Genomic DNA, 22,730 nt, shown 5'->3' on the forward strand with positions numbered 1-22,730 from the left:
TTTACATTTGGCCTTCCCATAGATTTTAATAGTGTGTTGTCTTATTGTCAATGCTTACGTTATTGTTTTATTGTCTATGTTTGATTTTAATTGCTTGTATTGTTGTTATTATTGCTTGTATTGTTGTATTTGGGCTCGGCCTCATGTAAGCCGCACCGAGTCCCATGGGGAGATGGTAGCGGGGTATAAATAAAGTTGTTGTTGTTGTTGTTGTTTTTGTTATTATTATTATTATTATTATTATTATTGGTGTTGTAACACTACAATTCCCAGGATTCCATAGCATTGAGCCAAGGCAGTCCAGTGGTGTCAAACTGCTTTCATTCTACAGAGTAGATGCCCCCTTGATTCATTTTTTGGTAACTAGCAATATATTTTTTATTGGCTTACGTAATATTTTTTATTAAGTAAGCCAAGGAAATGTATCTGCAGATCACTTTAAGGGCTTCAGATCAATGTGGAGGAAAAGACAGTTTCAAAGGAAAGGATGCAAGATCCAGCTTTCCCCTTTAAAAACAAACAAATAGAAATTTCAAAAGCACTATGCCATAAAGTATCCAGAAGTCTATGGATGTGGGTAGCATCAGAATTCAATACTGATTATTTATTTTGCATAATTAATGAAGAAACCTAAGACAAGATGCTGATGGGAGCATGCGGTGGGAGAAAAATGGGATGTAATGGCCCCATAAACTCTGCTATTGATGGCAGCTTTATGCAACTCCATACTGACTAGAGCTAAAGGCTGTAAGTTTTATCAATATAGTTAGCAATTAATATTGATGGATGAACATATGGTAACTTCACTTACTCCACCATACTTTGTGTTTACTCTGAGCACAAATTCATATCGGCGCAAACGTTTCCCTGATACGAACCCTCAACATGACTTTGTCAGAAGTTCTGAACAGAAGACACAGGGCTGATGTATGACAAAACTATCTCACAAGGCTTTGTATACATAAGCAAAATAAAAAAGTGAGAGAGAAAATCCAAATATCACACAATCAAGCTGTAGCAGGAAGGAGGACTATCACTCTGGTTATTTTATGCAAGTCTGATACAAAAAACCTTCATCCTACTGCAGCCAACACACTGCAACTATATTAAGACATTGGCAATGCAACCATTCAATTATAGGTGTAAAGGCAGCATGCCATTTGTGGCAGCAAGTACTATTTTGGCTTCCTCTTCACCCCTGACCCCCTCTTAAATACTCTGAGGTCAAACCACAATTGTGTATCACAGCTTATTCTTATTTCTGCACACAAATGCCAGCCCAAAAGCTCTAGTCCATGCCAACTCTACAACTGCACAGCCAGGAAATCAAAGATTAGGAGATAAAAAAGACAAAAAAAGAGGGGGGAGGGATATTGTGATTTCCAAGGTTTCATAAAAGGACAAGTTTCTAAAAATAAATATAAATTTCACCGGTCACCGTCTATCTTCTACAGAGAAACCCAGGCTATTTACATAAGCGTCAAAAATAAGTCAGAATGGCCTTAGAAATTATCAGCTATAATATCAGTTCGGGAGATAAAAGAAAGCTGAGACAGAGAAAACAGAAAGGAAGGAAGGAAGAACAAGAAAGAAAGATCCCCGAAAAGGTCCTATGAGGAGCACATGGATCATTTGACAATCACCATTTCTCTGTAAACAAATCAGAAATCTCTTTAACTTTTCCTGCATATTCTGTGCAAGGAGAGAATCCACTGTTCAAATAATACCATCTCTTTCTTCCATCTTCTCTTACTCAAGCTGAAATATTCCTAGGAAATTATTAATAGAGCAGGTCTGCTCGACAACAGCAAAAAAAAAAAGAGAGGAATAAACAAAGATCAGAAGCATCTGGAGAAAACATAGTGGCAGAATGGGGTCCGTGCCCTTCCTTACCGGTTTCGGTGTTGTCGTGTTCTGTATCTGTGAGGGTGAGGTTGGAGTTGGCTCGGCTGGACAAGCAGGAGCTGCGGCCGGACTTGGTGTTGCGTCCCCAGAGTCTGACCGGGTGTTCGGGTGATAGAACTGCATCTGCTTCGTTGTCGGCATCAGATCCAGCGCCAATGGAGTAGCCACAGTGGGGCAGCCCTAAATCTGTCCGATATAAAGTCCCATGGGGCGGTGAGACGTCTTCGAGGCCCAGCTCGCGCAAAGAAAAGTTGGGTCCTGGAGTGGGGAATGGGGTTGGGTGCAAACAAGAAAGAGCAGAAAACATTGGGAGATGATCTTCAAACCCAGAATAACTGAGACTTTCCCAGGCAATATATGCAGAGGTTGCTGGCATTTTCAGTGGGGCATTGAATCCACTGTTGGTTTTATTCCAAAATGTAAAAAAGAGCAAAATGCTGAAGCTATTTGGGGAATAAGGGTTAGAACTTTGTATTGCTCCTTTAAAAGCTAGAATGAAACCCACAATGAATCCACCACAGCCTTGATGCAGAATCCAGTGGGCCTCACTAGGAATGGTCAAAATCAACTTTCCCAAAAGTTGGTTTTTTTCCTCATTTTGGCCATGGAAACCCAGTGGGTGAGTCACATATTCCCAGTCCCAGAAAACCCATTACAGATAGACCTTTGAAATTGACCATAAGACACACAGCAAAACCCAGGCTGAACATATATAGAAAATATGATAGCAATTCTGCTGCTAATTAGGAGTGTCTACAGCTTTGATGCAGAATCCAGTGGGCCTCACCAGGAATGGTCAAGATCAACTTTCCCAAAAGTTGGTTTTCTTCCTCATTTTGGCCATGGAAACCCACTGGGTGAGTCACATATTCCCAGTCCCAGAAAACCCACTACAAATAGACCTTTGAAACTGACCATAAGACACACAACAAAACCCAGGCTGAACATGTAGTGTTGTATGTGTACCTCCTATGCCAAGGTAACTTTTAGTCAAGATTTTACAGGTGCTAGGTCTATTTTGGTGATAAACGTTGGCACACTTCATAACCCTTCTGGAGTTCAGATTAAAACCCAGAGTGGATTCACTGCCCAATTAAGATGGAAGCCACCAATTGCCAGTGAACAGAAATGCATTCTGCAGACCCACTAGAGATGTCAGCTTTGTTTTGTCTCACATATGACTATTTTCTTTTTTAAAAATCCAATTCTTTTTGTAAAACCTTAGAATTCTTCATTCAGAAGACCACATTGGCCATCCAACTCAATCCCTTTCTGGCATTCTGGAAGACCCAACTAAAGCACTCCTCAAATATGTCCATTCAATTTCTGTTTAAATATTCCCAGAGATGGACGACGGACCTAGACCACCCCTTTATTGCTGAGTCCCCCCCCCAACCGGGGGTTGAGAAAGGGGGGATAAAAATGCTGTAAATAAATAAATAAATAAATAAATAAAATTGCAGAAACTTCCGCAATAAAAGGGGGCTGTCCAGACATCGTTTTGGGCAACCCAAAAATAATTTACCACATAATACTGCAGTCTAAACAGCATTCCCACAGTTTTCTGGGCTAAATTAGCCTGGAAAACTGTGGAAGTCCCAATCCCCTCCCCAGAAGTCTTCTAAACCCCCTTTCTCCTGGTGTGTCATTTGTACCAATACAATATCTGGACACCCACCCCAGAAAGTGCACACTTTCAGGGGTGAGTGTAAATGGGCCCCCAGGAACATCCACATTTTTTAAACGTGCGTGCCCTTGGGATAACAGCCTGTCTGGAAAGGCTCGGAGAGTCCACTAGCCTTTGAGGCAATCTATTCTATCATCAAACAGACAGGTGGAATAGTCAAGTGGATAAATCCCTCATGTCCAGCTTATCTCAATGAGGCCAGGAATGGTATTTCCCAATTCCCTCAGTTCCTGAATCTCAGAAGGCTTTCTGATGGACCACTAGTAGTTTTCAGGGTCACATTCAACCATTCATGAGCGAGATTCCCCTGTAGTTACAATATTGTATATCCAGTTTACAATATTGTCACTCCTCAACAAGACCCCAGCTATTAATTTGAAATGCAGTTGAATAATCTATAGAATTCACAACTTTTAATATCTGTTCAAAGGGAGGAGGAAACAAGTCAGCACACCATTGAAACCCATTACTAAATGCTTGGTGGAACAGGAAGATTTTCACAGTGGAAGGACATGCAACGGGTTTCAGGGATGGAATATCAAAAACTGGGAGCAACCACCAAGAAGAGCTTCTCATTTGTACTCAATAAGTAGGCTTGTGTTAAATTCTTAACTTGCAAAATATGGGAAGCTCTTATTGAAACAGAAAGCAAATGAAATTCGTGTCCATCTTTAGTGCCTTGAACATGAAACTGTAATTGTTTTGTTTGGAAGAATCCAAAAGAGTCAGTGATCAGCACTGATCTGAAAACAGATCATAGAATCATAGAATCAAAGAGTTGGAAGAGACCTCCTGGGGCATCCAGTCCAACCCCCTGCCAAGAAGCAGGAATATTGCATTCAAATCACCCCTGACAAATGGCCATCCAGCCTCTGCTTAAAAGCCTCCAAAGAAGGAGCCTCCACCACACTCCGGGGCAGAGAGTTCCACTGCTGAACGGCTCTCACAGTCAGGAAGTTCTTCCTAATGTTCAGATGGAATCTCCTCTCTTGTAGTTTGAAGCCATTGTTCCGCGTCCTAGTCTCCAAGGAAGCAGAAAACAAGCTTGCTCCCTCCTCCTCCCTGTGGCTTCCTCTCACATATTTATACATGGCTATCATATCTCCTCTCAGCCTTCTCTTCTTCAGGCTAAACATGCCCAGCTCCCCAAGCCGCTCCTCATAGGGCTTGTTCTCCAGACCCTTGATCATTTTAGTCGCCCTCCTCTGGACACATTCCAGCTTGTCAATATCTCTCTTGAATTGTGGTGCCCAGAATTGGACACAATATTCCAGATGTGGTCTAACCAAAGCGGAATAGAGGGGTAGCATTACTTCCTTAGATCTAGACACTATGCAGGCCAAAATCCCATTGGCTTTTTTTGCCGCCACATCACATTGTTGGCTCATGTTTAACTTGTTGTCCACGAGGACTCCAAGATCTTTTTCACACGTACTGCTCTCGAGCCAGGCGTCACTTCAGATGTCTTTGATCCGGGCTGAGGAGTCTAACCAATATACTATACCAGCTACACAAATGTCTGGGATAAGGGTGTCATGTGACTATTTTGATTTCTTCACTATTTGCTTATGCCCTTGTCCCTCCACTCCCTTGGCTTCCAATCCTATTTACATATTCATTTAGTTCAGGGATTTTGTACAGCATATAATAGAAATGAATTGCTTTCAAATAAATGATTTTCAAGGCTCTGGGGTCTGCCCAAAATAATTTATTTTCAAAAGACAGTAATCCCTTCCAAAATCAGTTGTGTATACTTCTAGCCATACAACTTTCATCATTTGGCCTGTCTGGATTAACTTTTAGGTTTAAAACCTAAACCCTCATCTCTCTTAGAATTGCTCTGAAACACCTGTTCAAGAGTTGTTCAGCCACCCTGGGATTAGTAGGCACAAACAAGGGACAGAACAGGATCGTCCATAAATAGCAGTCCCTCCATGTTTGTGGGGATTAGGAGCACAGGGTCGCTGCGAAAAAAGGAAAATATGTGACTATAAATAATAATAAAAAATCTGCTTTGAACTGGGTTATCTGAGTCCACACTGAGATAATGTGAGATTTCCTGCCTTGATATTCTGGTTATTTTGTAAAGCTGCATATTTATCTCTGACTCAAGAATAAATTTTGTTTTTCCTTTTACTCTGGCTCTGTGTGATTCAACAGAGGGCTGGGGATAGAAAGACTGCTGAGTAGCTTCTGCATAAACTGATAAGGTAAAGGTAAAGGTAGTCCCCTGACATTAAGTCCAGTCATGTCTGACTCTGGGGTATGGTGCTCATCTCCATTTCTAAGCCGAAGAGCCAGCGTTGTCCCTAGACACCTCCAAGGTCATTTATTTATTTATTTATTTGCTATATTTATATACCGCCGTTTCTCAGCCTAGCCGGCGACTCAACGCGGTTTACAACATAATATAACAATCAACAATATACAGTTAAAAGCATAAAAAAACATAAAAAACATAAAAACACAATTCATACATCAATACCAATCCAGTTCGACTCTTAACTAAAAACGTGATCCAGTTCGTCATCCATATTGCCAGTCCTTTAGTCAGTTACCATTCGTTGCATTGGGTTAACCAAATGCCTGCTTAAACATCCAGGTCTTCAATCTTCTTCGGAATATCATCAATGAAGGGGCTGATCTTACCTCCAAGGGCAGGGCATTCCATAGCCGCGGGGCCACCACAGAAAAGGCCCTGTCTCTCGTACCCGCCAGCCGCACCTGTGAAGCAGGCGGGATAGAGAGCAGGGCCTCCCCAGAAGATCTTAGGGTCCTGGCGGGCTGATAGGCCGAGATACGTTCGGATAGGTAAGTTGGGCCAGAACCGTTTAGGGCTTTAAAGGCCAACGCCAGCACTTTGAATTGAGCCCGGTAGCAGATCGGCAGCCAGTGGAGCTGGTGCAGCAGAGGAGTTGTATGCTCCCTGCGCTCCGCTCCCGTTAGTATCATGGCTGCCGAACGTTGGACTAGTTGGAGCTTCCGGGCCGTCTTCAAAGGCAACCCCACGTAGAGAGCGTCATGTGGCCGGCATGACTGCATGGAGCGCCGTTACCTTCCTGCCGGAGCGGTACCTATTGATCTACTCACATTTGCATGTTTTCAAACTGCTAGGTTGGCAGAAGCTAGGGCTGACAGTGGAAGCTCACGCCGCTCCCCGGAATCGAACCTGTGACCTTTCGATCAACAAGCTCAGCAACTCAGTGCTTTAACCCACTGCGCCACCGGGGGGACTGATAAATCGCAACAAAAATAAGCTGGTGGCAAAATATGGGAAGCTTCCTGTCTTTCCTTTCAAATTAATGGAAAAAGCCAGCTTACTCATGCTTCCCCCATGTGATGAGGTAGGGTGGCAGCTGGGACGGTGTGGGGCATGAGGTGACAGGCCCCCATGCCCCCTAGATGAGTGCTGTCAGGGTATATTGTGATCTGTGGTGATTCCAGCAGTGCATATGACAAGTTCCTAGGTAGTAGAGGGAGCCAATCTAGCTCTTCCAACCTTCATGTGTTCATCAAAAATGCGCAGCAGTTCCTTGTTGCTGGGTGCCTTCAAGTATGGTGATCCTAAGGTGAACCTATCACAAGTGTTTTCTGTGTCTGAGATGGTGCAACACACCATACATCACCCAAGTGGGTTTACATGGATGAATGGAGAACTGAACCCTGGTTTTGTAAGTTGCAATGCAACACTCAAACCATTACATGACAGGGTTGTTGTAGGTTTTTTTGGGCTATATGGCCATGGTCTAGAGGCATTCTCTCCTGACGTTTTGCCTGCATCTATGGCAAGCATCCTCAGATGTAGTGAGGTCTGTTGGAACTAGGAAAAGGGGTTTATATATCAGTGGAATGACCAGGGTGAGGCAAAGGACTCTTGTCTGCTGGAGCTAGGTGTGAATGTTTTAACTGACCATCTTGATTAGCATATAATGGCCTGACAGTGCCTAGAGCAAACTTTTGTTGAGAGGTGATTAGATGTCCTTGTTTGTTTGCTTTCTGTTGTTGTGCTGTTGTAATTTTAGTTTTTTTTAAATACTGGTAGCCAGATTTTGTTCATTTTCATGGTTTCCTCCTTTCTGTTGAAATTGTCCCCATGCTTGTGTATTTCAATGGCTTCTCTGTGTAGTCTGACATGGTGGTTGTGAGAGTGGTCCAGCATTTCTATGTTCTCAAATAATATGCTGTGTCCAGGTTGGTTCATCAAGTGCTCTGCTATGGCTGATTTCTCTGGTTGAAGCATCCTTTTTCCTACTTCCAACAGACCTCACTACCTCTGAGGATGCTTGTCATAGATGCAGGCGAAACGTCAGGAGAGAATGCCTCTAGACCATGGCCATATAGCCCAAAAAAACCTACAACAACCCAGTGATTCCGGCCATGAAAGCCGTCGACAATACATTACATGACAGGTTACAAAGTGCCATAAAACTTGTATCCCATGAGCATTAAACAAAGCCTCTCATTCCATTCTTGCTTGAGCGTAGAAAGCAACATATGTCAAGTGCTATTCAAAGCATTTTTGGAAATCCAGAGGCTGTGCAGTAAGAACTGGCTCCCTCAAAAACGGATAGACATCCAGAGAGACAGGGAAATATTAGGGGATTCAGGCATCGTGCTGGAGCACTGTTTCAAATCCAGCAACACTGAGTGTCATCAACACATTCTGCATTATACAAAACTGTTCATTTTAGGAAGCTGTTCTCTTTTGCCAAGCCAGCCACCCAGGTGACATTTCCCACTCTGGTAAGGTCACAGCAGCGACTGTTCAGCTGCAGAACAGATGCAATTGTTTACCTGGCTAAAAATATTACCTGGAGAAAAAGAAAGGTTCTTGGATTCATGGCTAGTTACCTGCAGAGTGACATAATCAGTTCAAGGCAGAGCGAACAAGCATTCAAATATTAGCCTTTTCTCTTCAAAAGATTTGTGGAGGAAAGCTGTCTAGACCACTTAGTGATTCCAGTCCAACCATCTTTTATGCATTGAATTTACAGCACCTCTCCCTTTTTTTGGCACCTGATTTACTTTTTTATTTTCCAAAATGCATTGTAATAGCAGAAGCGTGTAACCAGGAAATAAATATTCCAAATAAATCATTCCCAGAGTACTCACAGGATGATCCTATCATTTAGATTAAGGTTGGCAACGGTGAACAAATGCAAAGCACCAAGCAATTGTTGGGTGTGTTACAAACTCAGAAAATAAGTGTGATAGTTTCACCTAAGGATAGCCATGCGTTGGATGCAGCTAAATAATGCTAGAGGTCCCTGAACGTTTTAGCTACAAGAAGAAATTGTCCCCAAATATTATGCAGATATATTTTGCACCTTCACGTTCTATGTCATCATCTTTTCAGGGGTCTATCCATACTACAAAATTATAGCACTTTGGTGACACTCTGATAAAAGAGCCTCACGCAGGACAGAGAGAAATCTCCAAGGGAGGAATCTTGTGGTTGCAAGTGGAGAAAAGAAATGGCCACATCAGTCTTTGGAAATCTCTGATGTCTACCTAAGGAGACAAAGGGTGCATCTATACTGTAAAATTAATACACTTTGACACCACTTTAGCTGCCATGCTATAGAATCCTGAGAGTTGTAGTTTTGCAAGGTCTTTAGCCTTCTCTCCCAAAGAGTGCTGGTGCCTCACCACATTAAAAATCCCAGAATTGCATAGCATTGAGACGGGATGGTTCCCTCTTTGCTTCTTTCCATCTTTGGAACTCCCTCCCTAGGGAGACCTGGATGCTTCCATGCTTGCTTCCTTCCTTCCTTCCTTCCTTCCTTCTTTCCTCTCATTAGCAAGAGAAAATATTTCTTTTCCCCCTGGGTTCTGGAAACTGAATGGGTTGGACCTTTAATTATATATCATACTCTGCTTTTTGTGTTGTATAATGTATAACCTCTAAGGTCTCTCTACACTGCTCTATATCCCAGGATCTGATCCCAGATTATCTGCTTATCCCCCCCCCCCTTTTTTTTGGTCATGTCAGGAGCGACTTGAGAAACTGCAAGTCGCTTCTGGTGTGAGAGAATTGGCCTTCTGCAAGGACATTGCCCAGAGGACGCCCGGATGTTTTGATGTCTTACCACCCTTGTGGGAGGCTTCTCTCATGTCTCCACATGGGGAGCTGGAGCTGATAGAGGCAGCTCACCTGCGCTCTCCCTAGATTTGAACCTGCGACCTGTCAGTCTTCAGTCCTGCCAGCACAGGGGTTTAACCCACTGTTCCACTGGGGGCTCCTGCTTATCCTTGATTATCTGGCAGTGGAGACTCATATAAACCAGTTCAAAGAAGATGATCTGGGATCAGATTCTGGGATATAGGACTGTGTAGAAGGGGGCTCTGTAGAACAGCAAAAAGCAAGAACTTAGTCTATCTATCCCAATATAACCTAATAGGGCTGACACCCCCTTTATTCTCTCATGGCACAACTCCTGGCCTTTTTCAATAGCGGCAGTGACTTATTTTGCATTGTTTTCTTTTGCTTCATCCTTTATGTCCTTTATTACATGCCTCTTAGTTTTACCCTTAACTTATCCATGGTTCATATCAAAATCCATAATTTTGGTCCTAAAACATGTCCTCATGAATGAGGTAGACTTATATACATAGGTAGACTTATATACATGGAAGAGGTATTGTGGTCCATCCAGTTCAACCCCATTCTGCCAAGAAGCAGGAATATTGCATTCAAAGCACCCCTGACAGATGGCCATCCAACTTCTGTTTAAAAGCCTGCAAAGAGGGAGCCTCCACCACACTCTGGGGCAGAGAGTTCCACTGCAGAACAGCTCTCACAATGAGCAAGTTCTTCCTCATGTTCAGGTGGAATCTCCTTTCCTGTAGTTTGAAGCCATTGTTCCGTGTCCTAGTCTCCAAGGCAGCAAAAACATAAGTTATATATGGCAAAACAGTTCAGTTCAAAACAAGACAGTACCTTCAGCCCATTCTTTTAAAAGGTTCTGTTTAAAAGATCTTTGTTCACTGATAGAAGAACATGTAACGGGAGAGGCACTAGATTCCAGAAGTTGGTTAGAAACCATTGGGAAAGACTATAATTTCCATAATCTTTGAAACTGGAGCTGATGGGAGCCTACAGCTTGAGGCACTATAGAAACTAGCTTGTGAAAAGACTCTAATAAAGAGTTAAATATACTAGGGAAGTAATGCTCCCCATGCTCTATTCTGTTTTGGTTAGACCACACCTGGAATATTGTGTCCAATTCTGGGCACCACAATTCAAGAGAGATATTGACAAGCTGGAATGTGTCCAGAGGAGGGCGACTAAAATGATCAAGGGTCTGGAGAACAAGCCCTATGAGGAGCGACTTGAGGAGCTGGGCATATTTAGCCTGAAGAAGAGAAGGCTGAGAGGAGATATGATAGCCATGTATAAATATGTGAGAGGAAGCCACAGGGATGAGGGAGCAAGCTTGTTTTCTGCTTCCTTGGAGACTAGGACGCGGAACAATGGCTTCAAACTACAAGAGAGGAGATTCCATCTGAACATGAGGAAGAACTTCCTGACTGTGAGAGCCATTCAGCAGTGGAACTCTCTACCCCGGAATGTGGTGGAGGCTCCTTCTTTGGAAGCTTTTAAACAGAGGCTGGATGGCCATCTGTCAGGGGTGATTTGAATGCAATATTCCTGCATCTTGGCAGGGGGTTGGACTGGATGGCCCATGAGGTCTCTTCCAACTCTTTGATTCTATGATTCTAGTGGAAATGGCCATAATGCTACACTTCTTTTGGGAGTTGCAGCCAGGGCAAGGAAGCTGTGGGTGAACTTTGCACTTTTTTAATTAACTAAGACAGATTAAGCTTCCTGACAGAATTGACAGCCTGGGAATATTTGGAGCTCTTATGCCCTGCCAATATTGAGGATCTGCTTGAGAGAGCAAGACGCGAGCCTATGACAAATTAATCCACATACTAATACCGCTGGGCTTCCTTGCTGAGAAACAGTCTTCTTCATTTCTCCACCCCACAGCTGCGAGCAGATCCAGACAGACTAATGAAACAGAGAAAATTGCATTGTTCTTGATGTGCCAATCACAGGTCAACTTGGTGGGGTTTGCCTTCAACCATTTGCCACCATTTACGTCAGAAAAAGTGTAGCACACCAGAACTGTAGTGCAAGCCACAATAACTGGTGTGCAAACCACAGAGGAAAGCAATGACAAATGTGCTTGGATGAAATTTAGAAAATCAGCATAATTTAATGGTTTGGGTGTTGGATCAGGAGACCAGGTTCCGTGAGATTAGGTTCTGGGTTACCTCTATGCCCTGGAGACCCTCTTGGCAAAATAACATTATCTCAGCCTCACTTTGTATATACATGCCCTGTAAAATCAGTCGCAGTCTTCAAAACTTCTTTCTTTCAGTCACAAAGATATTATGAAGGCCCCTGCATATGAAGCCAAACTATCATGATTATTGATACCCAAAGCACATGAGTTTTTCAGGATGCATCAACACTATAGAATGAATGAATTTTGCCATCTTGTTAACTGTCATGATGCAGTGCTATGGAATCATGGGAGTTTTAGTTTGGTGGGTTCTAGTGCTCATTGTCAGAGACGGTCAACAACCCTGTAAATTACAACTCCCTGATTCAATAGCATTGAGCCATGGCAGTTAAAGTGGTGGCAAACTGCATTCATTCTACTGCAGGCATGGGCAAGCTAAGGGCCGGGGCCTGGATGTGTCCCCTGGGTGCTTACCTCAGGCCCTCCTCATTTTTTCTGCCCTCTGGGCAGAAAGACAGAGGAGGAAGACATGTAGCAGCTAAGAGCCCTCTGGAGCACTCTCAGCCACCGTGTGTCTTGCCCTCCTCCCAGCATAAGGATGGCTCAAGGAAGGCATGCAGTCATTGAGAGCCATTCAGAGCACTCTCAGCCACCTCTTGTCTTGCTCAAGAGAAAGATCAGGATTGGAGCAGTTGCTGTGTGTCCAGCCTTCCTCCTGGCATAAGGATAGGGCGAGCAACCCTGTCCTTGTGCTGGGAGGACAACCTGAAGATGGCCCAGGCCTTTACCTGCCCCTTCTTGGCCCCGCCCTCTCTGGGGCTCTCCCTGCCCTTCTTGGCCAGGCCCTCTTGGCCAGGTCCACAAAGCAGCCCCAAGGCAAAAAGAATTCTACAGAGTAGATTTACCCCTGAGTTATTTCATACATATTTTACTAGTCAATATTTGAATAAGCTGTTGGGTTTCATCCCTGACTGCACAAGTCTCCAGCTCTCGATGAGTAGTTAGCCTAGATAGATTAGAGCAGTGGTTCTCAACCAGTGGGTCCCCAGGTGTTTTGGCCTACAACTCCCAGAAATCCCAGCCACTTTACCAGCTGTTAGGATTTCTGGGAGTTGAAGGCCAAAACATCCGGGGACCCACAGGTTGAGAACCACTGGATTAGAGTGAGGGATTCCTTTAAGAAGGGGTTTAGAAGGGGTTCTCTTATTCATCTTTGCATGCCACTATCTCCTCCCCCTTTGAATACTTAGCAATGTGATCCCTTCAGGGAAAATGTAACTTCTCTTTAAAGGTATTTTTATTGCCCCGGCGAAGCCATGTGGTCAGAGTTCTCCATATTGGCTTGCCCTCTTCTCTTTTTGTCTTCTCTAGAGCGAGGAGGCATCTTGCGATTGCCCAGGCAAGATGTAGTAGGCATAGCTACTTTTATTATTTTTCCTTTTTTTCCCTTAGAAGATAACTCAGTGAAGCTAGTGAGCTCCAAGAACCTTTGCTATCTAGAATTGATTTCTTTTGTCTTTAATAAATATTATTTTTGATCCTATGAAGTTGTGGATCTGCAATCCTGTTGAATGGAAGCCAATCCTTGCTCACTACATGTAAGTTTCTGCTGCTTATTAACTGTGCATCTAGCACTTCCCCATATTTTTGATGGAATCATCTCTAGAGAGGGTTATTTTGAGCCTAACAGCTCCTGATTCCCAACATAAGCAAGCCATGGAAATGCATCCCTGAGGCCAATGGGGAGAACCATTGTTATTTTGAAGATAAGAACACAAGACCTACTTTTTCCTTTACAAACAAACAAAAAGTTATAGCACTGTGCCACAAAGTTTTTCAGAAGTCCATGGATGTTGATAGCAAGAGCCCCTTGAATATGGAGCCAGATCATTATGACTATGTCTTTGAATTCTCCCAACAAGGATTGCTATTGTATGGAAACTGTAAGCCATTTTGTACTTCCAAAGGAACATCAACATTAAGACCATTTGAAGCCCTTCCTCCCATCCAATGAAAATCCAGAGCGTACCTGTTCGGCAGTACTCGTCTGCTTCCTGGTGCACCATTTCCTTCACCCGATTGCCATAGGTCAGCCTAGAGTCCTGATCGTAGGCCTTCAGAGTCTCACTGGAGCTGTAGGACTTCTGAGGTATCTTGTTGTCCTCGCTCTCTGCGGAGGAGCTGGTGTAGCGGCGCTCAGCGTCACGGCGCCTGGTCAGGGAACGGTAGGGCTTCCTTTCTTTCACATCCATGGCCCTCTTGTCTGTTCCTTCAACATCAAAGAAACGGTGTCCAAGAGGTGATCAGATAAGAATGCTCTGAAAGAAAGCATCAACAAGCTACTTTAGTACTGAAGTTCATTGGATATAGAATGACAGGCATCAAACCTAGTGGTAATCCCAACTAGGGTGATGACAAGGACCATCTAGCTCAACCCATTGCCATGCAAAAATTCACAATGAAAGCACTCCTGACAAGTTACAGACCAATCTCTCAAAAGCTTCCGCAGCCCTCCAAGGCAGTGCATTCCACTGTTTGACATCTGACCCTTTGAAACAGTTGATCCAATGATTCCTACTTGGTAGTAACAATAGCAATCAGGACTTGAACTGGTCTTTCCATCCTAATATTGCAAGAGATTCTGCAATTGTTCCTGAGGATGCTGGGAATAAAACCTGGGACTTCCTTCAAGGACCAAGAAAGGCAATAAAAGTCAAACAACAGAATTTGGTTTTTCGTTTGAGAATACAAAATTCCCTTGGAATCTCAAAGCTGTTCTTATCTAGGAAGAAGCTTAAAGGCCCCCTTTGTAGGCTTTCTTAGTTTTGAAAGTGTGTATACAGAGACTTCTGAGCCATTTTCATTGACAGAAATATGGACTTTGGAATTCAGGGGTTTTGTTGGGAGAGGGGTAAGAAAGACATTCGCCGTACAAAGGCTACACGTCTATCCAAAAATACATGAAATCTAAGAATCTTTGGTGGCTCACAGAATACTAAAGGGAAGGGAGCAAGTGTGTTACCATTCAGAAAGCTTTCTCCTCATCCTGACTGATAAAAAGAAAACCTTCAACTGCCTATGCCTCAGGCCACAACTTGTATCCTTTGTATCCTGGAGCAATACATATTCCCTAAATAGTCTTAATAGCTGCACACTGGGATTGTGTACACAACCTGGGATAACCTGCAGTTGATTCAGAAGCTGCTGATTCATCAGGGTTTTTCTTAACACTTCCCCATGTAGGTGGGGAGCACAATTCAGCAACATTTCCAAGCTCAGTCACTTTTCAGATCCTAAAGTCTGCATTTGTCAAATTATAGGGCCAATATTCATTCCACAACAAGAGGTCCACATGTTGCTTCCAGACAGCAAAAGTGTGCTGTCGCACGCTGGGCCTGTGCATAAGACTGTAGACAGGACAATAAAAGCCAAACAACAGAATTTGTGTGCCCAACGAGACGCCGGGGCTGCCTCAGATTAAAGGCCCTTGGATTTCCTTAAACAGAGTCTTTAGATTGCTTAAAGGTTCAACAAAATTCTTTATTATTGAAAACAAACAGGTACTTTTGTCTATTGACTCTCTCAATCTTGTTCACTGGGAACAGGCACTATCTTCCTAACTGTATTTTAACAAATGGGGAAATCCTTAACTTCTAATCTGGGCAGTCTATCTTTGCCTCTGTTGGCGTGGAGCCCCTGCACCCGGTACCAACTGCTTCTGGCTTCCGCGAGTGACCCTTACCAAGCAGAGCTCTGTAGACTTCCAGGGGAAAAAGAACTCAGGTTTCCGTGATGGCTGACTGAAGTCCTTCAGCAAAGGAACTGTAGGGCTGTATAACCCAGCCAAGCTGTGGGCTGTATATCTCCCCGGCCAAGCCATAGAAGACAAAGCTTTCTACAGAAGGTCTTGGTTTTATGTCCTGTATGAAAGGCTTCTCTGTGTGGACTGGCCCAAAATGGCTCCTATTGCCTACAAAACCCAAAAGGGGGTGGGACCAGGGAACCTAATGATAATTGACAGGTGGCTTGCCCTATGATTGCAGCCAAAAGAAGCCACCTATTTGCAAAGCCCCTGAAACTTAGGACTACAACAAACATTCAATGCAAAGCAAACAAAATTGGAGCTTCAGCTGTACCTGCACAAAAAGCTACTAATATTGTGTAAGCTTCCAAATCATAAATGGTTGCAGGTCAAGTTTGTTAGAGTAGTCAATAGACTTCTAAGAAAGCCTACTTTTGGGAGTTCTGGGAAAATATATCACATAGGGCTACCAACTGCTAAATAACTTTTCATTGATTAATCATTGGACATTGCTGGATTTCTCTAGATATTAGAGAAAGAAGAGGAGAAGATGGAGAGGAGGGGGTTGAAGGTCATTCGCATTAGGACCATAGCATGTAATGGTTTGAGTTTGCACTACGATTGTAGAAGACCAAATGCTCATTCCACGATGGAAAACCCCTGTGTGATCTTAGGCAAGCCAGCCTCAGAGGAAGGTAATGGAAGGTTCTCATCTGACCCAACCTTGTCAATAAAACCCATTAATAGGTTTGCCATAGGGCAGCCATCCTCAAACTGTGGTCCCCCAGAAGACCTAACGAGCTTGTTCAATTATCAGGAATTCTGGGAGTTGAAGTTCCAAACAGGTGGAGGGCCGCAGTTTGAGGATGCCTGCCTTAGGGTTACCACATGTAAATTCACAGTACAACAACACATGGAGAAAATCTACTTCACACCTTAAAATCCTCCCCCTTCCATAAACTGTTCTTGCCTTATGGGGAAAATATATCTATATAAATAAAAATGTAATGTTCGTTTGTGGAATTAACATAACTCAAAAATCACTGGATGAATTGACACCAAATTTGGACACAATACACCTATCAGGCCAACGAGTGATCATCACTCAAAAAAAACCACAGAAAAACACAGTGGAAGAGACTTAAAAAGCCAAAATAAATAATTATAACACATAGAATCATAGAATCAAAGAGTTGGAAGAGACCTCCTGGGCCATCCAGTCCAACCCCCTGCCAAGAAGCAGGAATATTGCATTCAAATCACCCCTGACAGATGGCCATCCAGCCTCTGTTTAAAAGCTTCCAAAGGAGGAGCCTCCACCACACTCCGGGGCAGAGAGTTCCACTGCTGAACGGCTCTCACAGTCAGGAAGTTCTTCCTCGTGTTCAGATGGAATCTCCTCTCTTGTAGTTTGAAGCCATTGTTCCGCGTCCTAGTCTCCAAGGAAGCAGAAAACAAGCTTGCTCCCTCCTCTCTGTGGCTTCCTCTCACATATTTATACATGGCTATCATATCCCCTCTCAGCCATGTGCAAAACCACATATATAAACGCAAACACACGTATATACACTTATACACAAATATATACACACACAATACACACATATACACACAAAACACATATACATAGACTGGGCCACAGCAACACATGGCGGGGGACAGCTAGTTTCACATATATTTGATGTACCCATGAATGTTCTTTTAAGCTTGGGTCCCATCTCATTATATATATATATATATATATATATATATATATATCCCAAATTCCGAAAAAAAAATTCCAACATCCAAAATACTTCTGGTCCCATTTTGAATAAGGGATGTTCAACTTGTACTAGGGAAAGTGTGATTTCACTGGAGTCAAGAAGGTTACATAAATATTTCCCTGCTTCTGGCTGCTTTTTTGACCTCCTTTCTATAGAAAGATTTGACATGGCATGCAAACTCTTCAGTCATGCCAGGATCCACAAAGCCCTGCCCCTGTCTGCAATTGCCATTAGGAACTGTGTAATGAATGAAGCAGCAACAAAGAAGAAACATAAAAAACCAACCAGGAAATTGGGAGCATTCCTACTAAATGAGTTATATAAATTTTCCGTCGTAAAAAGTGTTCGGAAGCATAAAGTTTCAGATCTGGAACACTGTGTGTTGTGGATTATTAGAAAATCCAATAATCTGAAGAGAGCTCTTTGGCTCTCCATCCTTTTCATGACTTTCCCAAGTGGTATTTTGACTAAACACACGAAAAAGAGGTTAGTGGGTCGGACTGCAGAGCTGAAGCGGGCTAGCGAAAACAGCATTATTGTAGCCACTGCTGGATAATGAGGACTGTGGTTGGTGGGATGGAAGACAAAGGTAATTGGAGCCTAAGGGCATGTCTATACTGACCACTTAATATGGATTGCGAAAAATGCCGTGTTTAAATGGTGCATGCCATAAATTTGTGCAGGAGCATACATTTGAGGTCTTAAACCAAGATAGGCAAAATTGGGGGATACTCCAAAATAGGGTCCATAGGGTCAGTGCACATAGATAACCACATTGCATGGTGATACTGATTAAGGGACAGGCCTTCCAGTGATCTGTACATGTGCATTGCATTAGAGTGAAGTTGAAAAAAAAAATCCCAAGTCCCATGTGGCCATGAAGTCCAGGTATTGTAAATCCTGGAAGTGGATCAGAACTAACCTCCCCAGTTCCTCAACCCAGTTCCTGAGCTTGATATGTGATCAGCTCCATGCTTGAATCACTTCCTCCTCTGCTGTCTTCATCCTGCATTAAGTGGCCAGTTTAGATATGACCTAGAGTTCTCTGTTAAAATATGAGGCAAGGTTTAATGGTTGTTCACCTTGACTATTGAGAAATGATATTGTCGAAGGCTTTCATGGCCGGAATCACTAGGTTGTTGTAGGTTTTTCCGGGCTATATGGCCATGTTCTAGAGGCATTTTCTCCTGACGTTTCGCCTGCGTCTATGGCAAGCATCCTCAGAGGTAGTGAGGATCCTCACTACCTCTGAGGATGCTTGCCATAGATGCAGGTGAAACGTCAGGAGAAAATGCCTCTAGAACATGGTCATATAGCCCGGAAAAACCTACAACAATCTATTGAGAAATGAGTTTGAATGCCTGCTCAGGCTGACTTTGGTCATGTCATGGGTGCACCTATTCTAGAATTATTGCAGTTTGACAACCATGGCTCAATGTTATAGAATCCTGAGACTTGTAATTTGGTGAGGAACCACCATTCTTTTTAAGAGAGAGCTAAAGACCCTGTAAATCTACAATGCCCATGATTCTACAACATGAAATCATGGGAGTTAAATTGGTGTCACTAAATCCGAGTGTAGATGCACCCTAATACCAAGATGCTTGTTTATAAAGCTTTTGTCCTCCCAACTCTGTTATATGTCTGCAAAACATGGACTGTCTACAGATGTCACTCTCAACTTCTGGAAAGATTCCATTAGTGTTGCCTTCAAAAAATCCTGCAAATCTCTTGGGAAGAAGACAGGCAGACAAAGAAGCAAAGACCACCAGCATCAGAGTGATGATCCTCTGACATCAAATAGCCACATTGTCCGAAGTTGTGTGTGGAACTGTTTTCCTTTGGATATATCCATTCTTTCATTACTTTTTTTGCCTCCAGGAACACGTAACCAGAAGGCCCCTCTCAGTATGAAAATCATCTCAACACAAAACCAAGTGGGAGCTGATCCTGGCTCCTCGCCTGCTTTTCGTGATCATGTGGCACTCCATGTCTACTTGCGTTGGAAAGAGTGCATGAGTGGCGTGCAGGCCAAGAAAGCCTGTGTGCCTGCATGGAAACAAACTTCTCTATAGTAAGAAAGTCAGAACTTGTCTCCTTGCCTTGGAAAAACTGCATGTGTGGTGTGCAGGCCGAGAAAGAGCACGCATCTGCCCTCAGCCAAGTGCCTCCTCTAGAGTAAGAAACAGAACTTGCCTCCTTGCCTTGGAAAGTGTGTGTGTGTGGCATGCAGGCCAAGGAGAAAAACCGCATGCACCTGCCTGAAGTCAAGTACCTCTCCTCTAGAGTAAAACAGGTTAAATGCCTAAAATGACAAGAAGGGGAGCCTAGGAAGACCCCCCTCCACCAAATAATGAGCCAATAGAAGACAGATATTTCGGCACCCCAGTGAAAACAGATATCTGCCCTCTCGAATTTGGATTGGGACCTCCACCAAAAGCCAGAACACTAAATGGGTTAAGGTTTACCCCGAATGCACAAGCTTTGGCACCATGTCCCAAAGCAGTTTTTTTTATTCCCAACTGAAGAATTGAAAATGGAATGTCAGTGAACAGCAGGAGATTTAAATATGGGCTTAAAGCTAACCTTTAAAAAATATGGTATCAACATTAAGAACTGGGAATCCCTGGCCCTAGAGCACTGAAACTGGAGGTCAGCACTATGAATTTTGAAGAGACACAAACGGAGGGCAAAAGGAAGAAACATGCTGAGAGTAAGGCTCCTCAAGCAAATGCTTATCAGGACTACCTTACATCTGGAAATCTTTGTCCTCATTGTGAAAGACCATGCACATCCAGAATAGGTCTCTTCAGTCATTTGCGGACACACCGCCAAGACTCTAACCTTGGAAGACAATCAGACTCAGCAATGAGGACTCACCTATGATGGGATGCACCCTAAGAGATTCTTGGAGAGGGTGTCCATAAAACTAATTCATTCAAACTCTCCAAAAAAGGAACTGATTCAAGCTGTGCCTCTTCTCTAAGCAGCACAGAAACAGAACGTGACACGAGAAAGAAAAAAAGCAATGGATCTGAACAAGGAAAAAGACAAAAAGAGAAGGGCCAAAGTTCAAGCCATGCTTGTTACAGCCCACACCATCTCGACAAAGAGCTGCACAAGACCCAGAGATGGATGTCTGATTTTGGGTAGGCGTTATTTTTAGACCTTCTCTGGAGAGGGATAATCAAAGCGCAGCATAGGATGATAGCTATTGATTAATCAGCATAACCCCTGATGTGCCCAAAACTAAAATTCCAATTATGTTTTTAAAGTTGGCAGTATATCACTTCTATGCCTAAGGTATCTAATAGCTGAAGATGATGTGCGGACAAGACAAAACATGCACAAAGGAAAGGCAGAGACTATGAGAGCTAATCTTTAATGCATGTTTTTTTGTTCATGCATCTTTTCTTTTAGAAAATCAGTTCCATGTTGCGACAAAACAGACACACAAGAATGAGGCATTGCAAACAGGTATACTGTTTAATTTTTCTTTTATGAGATTCAAGGCTGCATGCAGTCATGAAACATCACAGCACAGGTTGACCATTTCTCATATGAAATTCCTGGGACCAGAAGTATTTTGGATTTTCCCCCCCAGATTTTGGAATATCTGTATTCACATATATGTACGTAATGAGATATCTTTGGAGAGGGATCCAAATCTAGACACAAAATTAATTTCTGTTTCATACGCATCTTATACAGATAACTTGAAGGTAATTTTATATGCTATATTTTCAATACTTTTATGCATTAAACAAAGTTGCGTACACAGAACCATTGGATAGTCACTATCTCAGCTACCCATTTGGGCAGTTTTGGAGTTTTTTGGATTTTGGTTGAGGGATTTTGTATCTATACAACTTAGAAACTTATGCAAAAGTTAAAACACAATTAACCCTGGGTTCTCTTGAAAAATATATGTTTAAACAAGTGCTGGTGCCTCACAAAGCTATAGCTCCCAGTATAGTTCCCATAGCATTGAGCCATGGCAGTCAAAGTGGTGTCAAGGTGCATTTATTCTACAGAATAGAGTAAGCCATTGTGCAATAGTTTCTTCAATTCCAGCGTCCTGGGAGTTGTAGTTTGGTGAGATGCCAGCACTCTTTTGCAGAGAAGCCTAAACACCTTGCAAAATTTACAACTCCCATAATTCCATAGCATTGAGCAATGACAGTTAAAGTGATGTCAAGCTCCATCAAGTCTATGGTGTATATGCACTCTAATACTCATCCTGATGTAATTTCCTGGAAATGTTCCAACCTGGATTCACAAATAATTGTAAATATTCTTTCCATCCATACTATGAAATCAGTCTCCAGCAAACAAATATCACTGGATCTCTATCCTACCTCTCAGCACTGCTTTTAGGGTATAATACAAAGTCCTGGAAATCAGCCAAACAACTCAAATACTATTGAGCAGCCCTTAAGAAAAAAGCTGTTCTTGGATTAGCAGCCCTGCATGTTGTCTACCTTGACTCTTAGGGAAGGGAAAATTGAAATCTTACAACATTGTCAAATCAAACTTTCCTGCAGCTCTCCTCTGGGATTTAATCCCCCCTTCCACTCCCCTTTTTGCAACCCTGCTAACATTTCCAAAGCGTTTCTGACGTGTCTGGAGAGAGCTCCAATTTCATTACAAATTGGTACAGATCTTTCCCTTCCTTTCCCCCTGAGGATTAGAGACAGTCCCCTGACTTGGAGATGGAGGGAAGGAGGAACAATAATGCCTTGGCTCAGCAAAGAAATTGCACAGAATCCCAGTGCTGGAGATAAATCTAAAACTGGAGATTGATGCCCCATTTCACCATGGCAGCCCACTAGGTGACCTTGGGCAAATCACACTCTCTCAGCCTCAGAGAATGGCAATTGTAGTAGTAGTAGTAGTAGTAGTAGTAGTAGTAATGTGTAAGGAAGCTGATGAAACCATTGAACATATCCTCAGCTGCTGCAAGAAAACTGCAAGAAAATCACACAAACAGACTACAAACAGAGGCACAACTCTGTAGCCCAAATGATTCATTGGAATTATGTCATAAGTGCCACCTGCCAGTAGTAAAGAACTGGTGGGATCATAAACCCACAAAGTTAGTGGAAAACGAACATGCAAAAATACTGTAGGACTTTCAAATCCAGATTGACAAAGTTTTGGAACACAATACACTAGACATCACAATTGTGGAAAAGAAAAAGTCTGGATTATTGATGCCATACTGCTTGTCCTGTAGAAAAGCTTCTTTTCTCAAGAACATCTGGGGAAACAGAAACAGAAATTCCAGGGAAAAGGTCCCAAGGCTCTGGCTGAGAGCT

At 42.9% G+C, this 22,730-nt stretch overlaps 1 protein-coding gene across 12 annotated transcripts in view; it reads right to left on the minus strand.

Annotated features, from left to right (window-relative positions):
- The window catches only part of TENM4 (teneurin transmembrane protein 4), an 892,306-nt gene that overhangs the window by 495,449 nt on the left and 374,127 nt on the right, over window positions 1–22,730 (minus strand). For all 12 annotated transcript variants that reach the window (XM_067466483.1, XM_067466479.1, XM_067466482.1 and 9 more), the window contains exons 4-5: window positions 13,874–14,162; window positions 1,894–2,163 (exon numbers count right to left, since the gene is read on the minus strand). In XM_067466483.1, coding sequence (XP_067322584.1) covers window positions 1,894–2,163; window positions 13,874–14,096 — 493 coding nt within the window. In that variant the 5' untranslated portion in view covers window positions 14,097–14,162. The remainder of the gene's footprint in view (window positions 1–1,893; window positions 2,164–13,873; window positions 14,163–22,730) is intronic.

The sequence above is a fragment of the Anolis sagrei genome, chromosome 3, assembly GCF_037176765.1.
Source record: "Anolis sagrei isolate rAnoSag1 chromosome 3, rAnoSag1.mat, whole genome shotgun sequence".
Lineage (NCBI taxonomy): Eukaryota > Metazoa > Chordata > Lepidosauria > Squamata > Dactyloidae > Anolis > Anolis sagrei.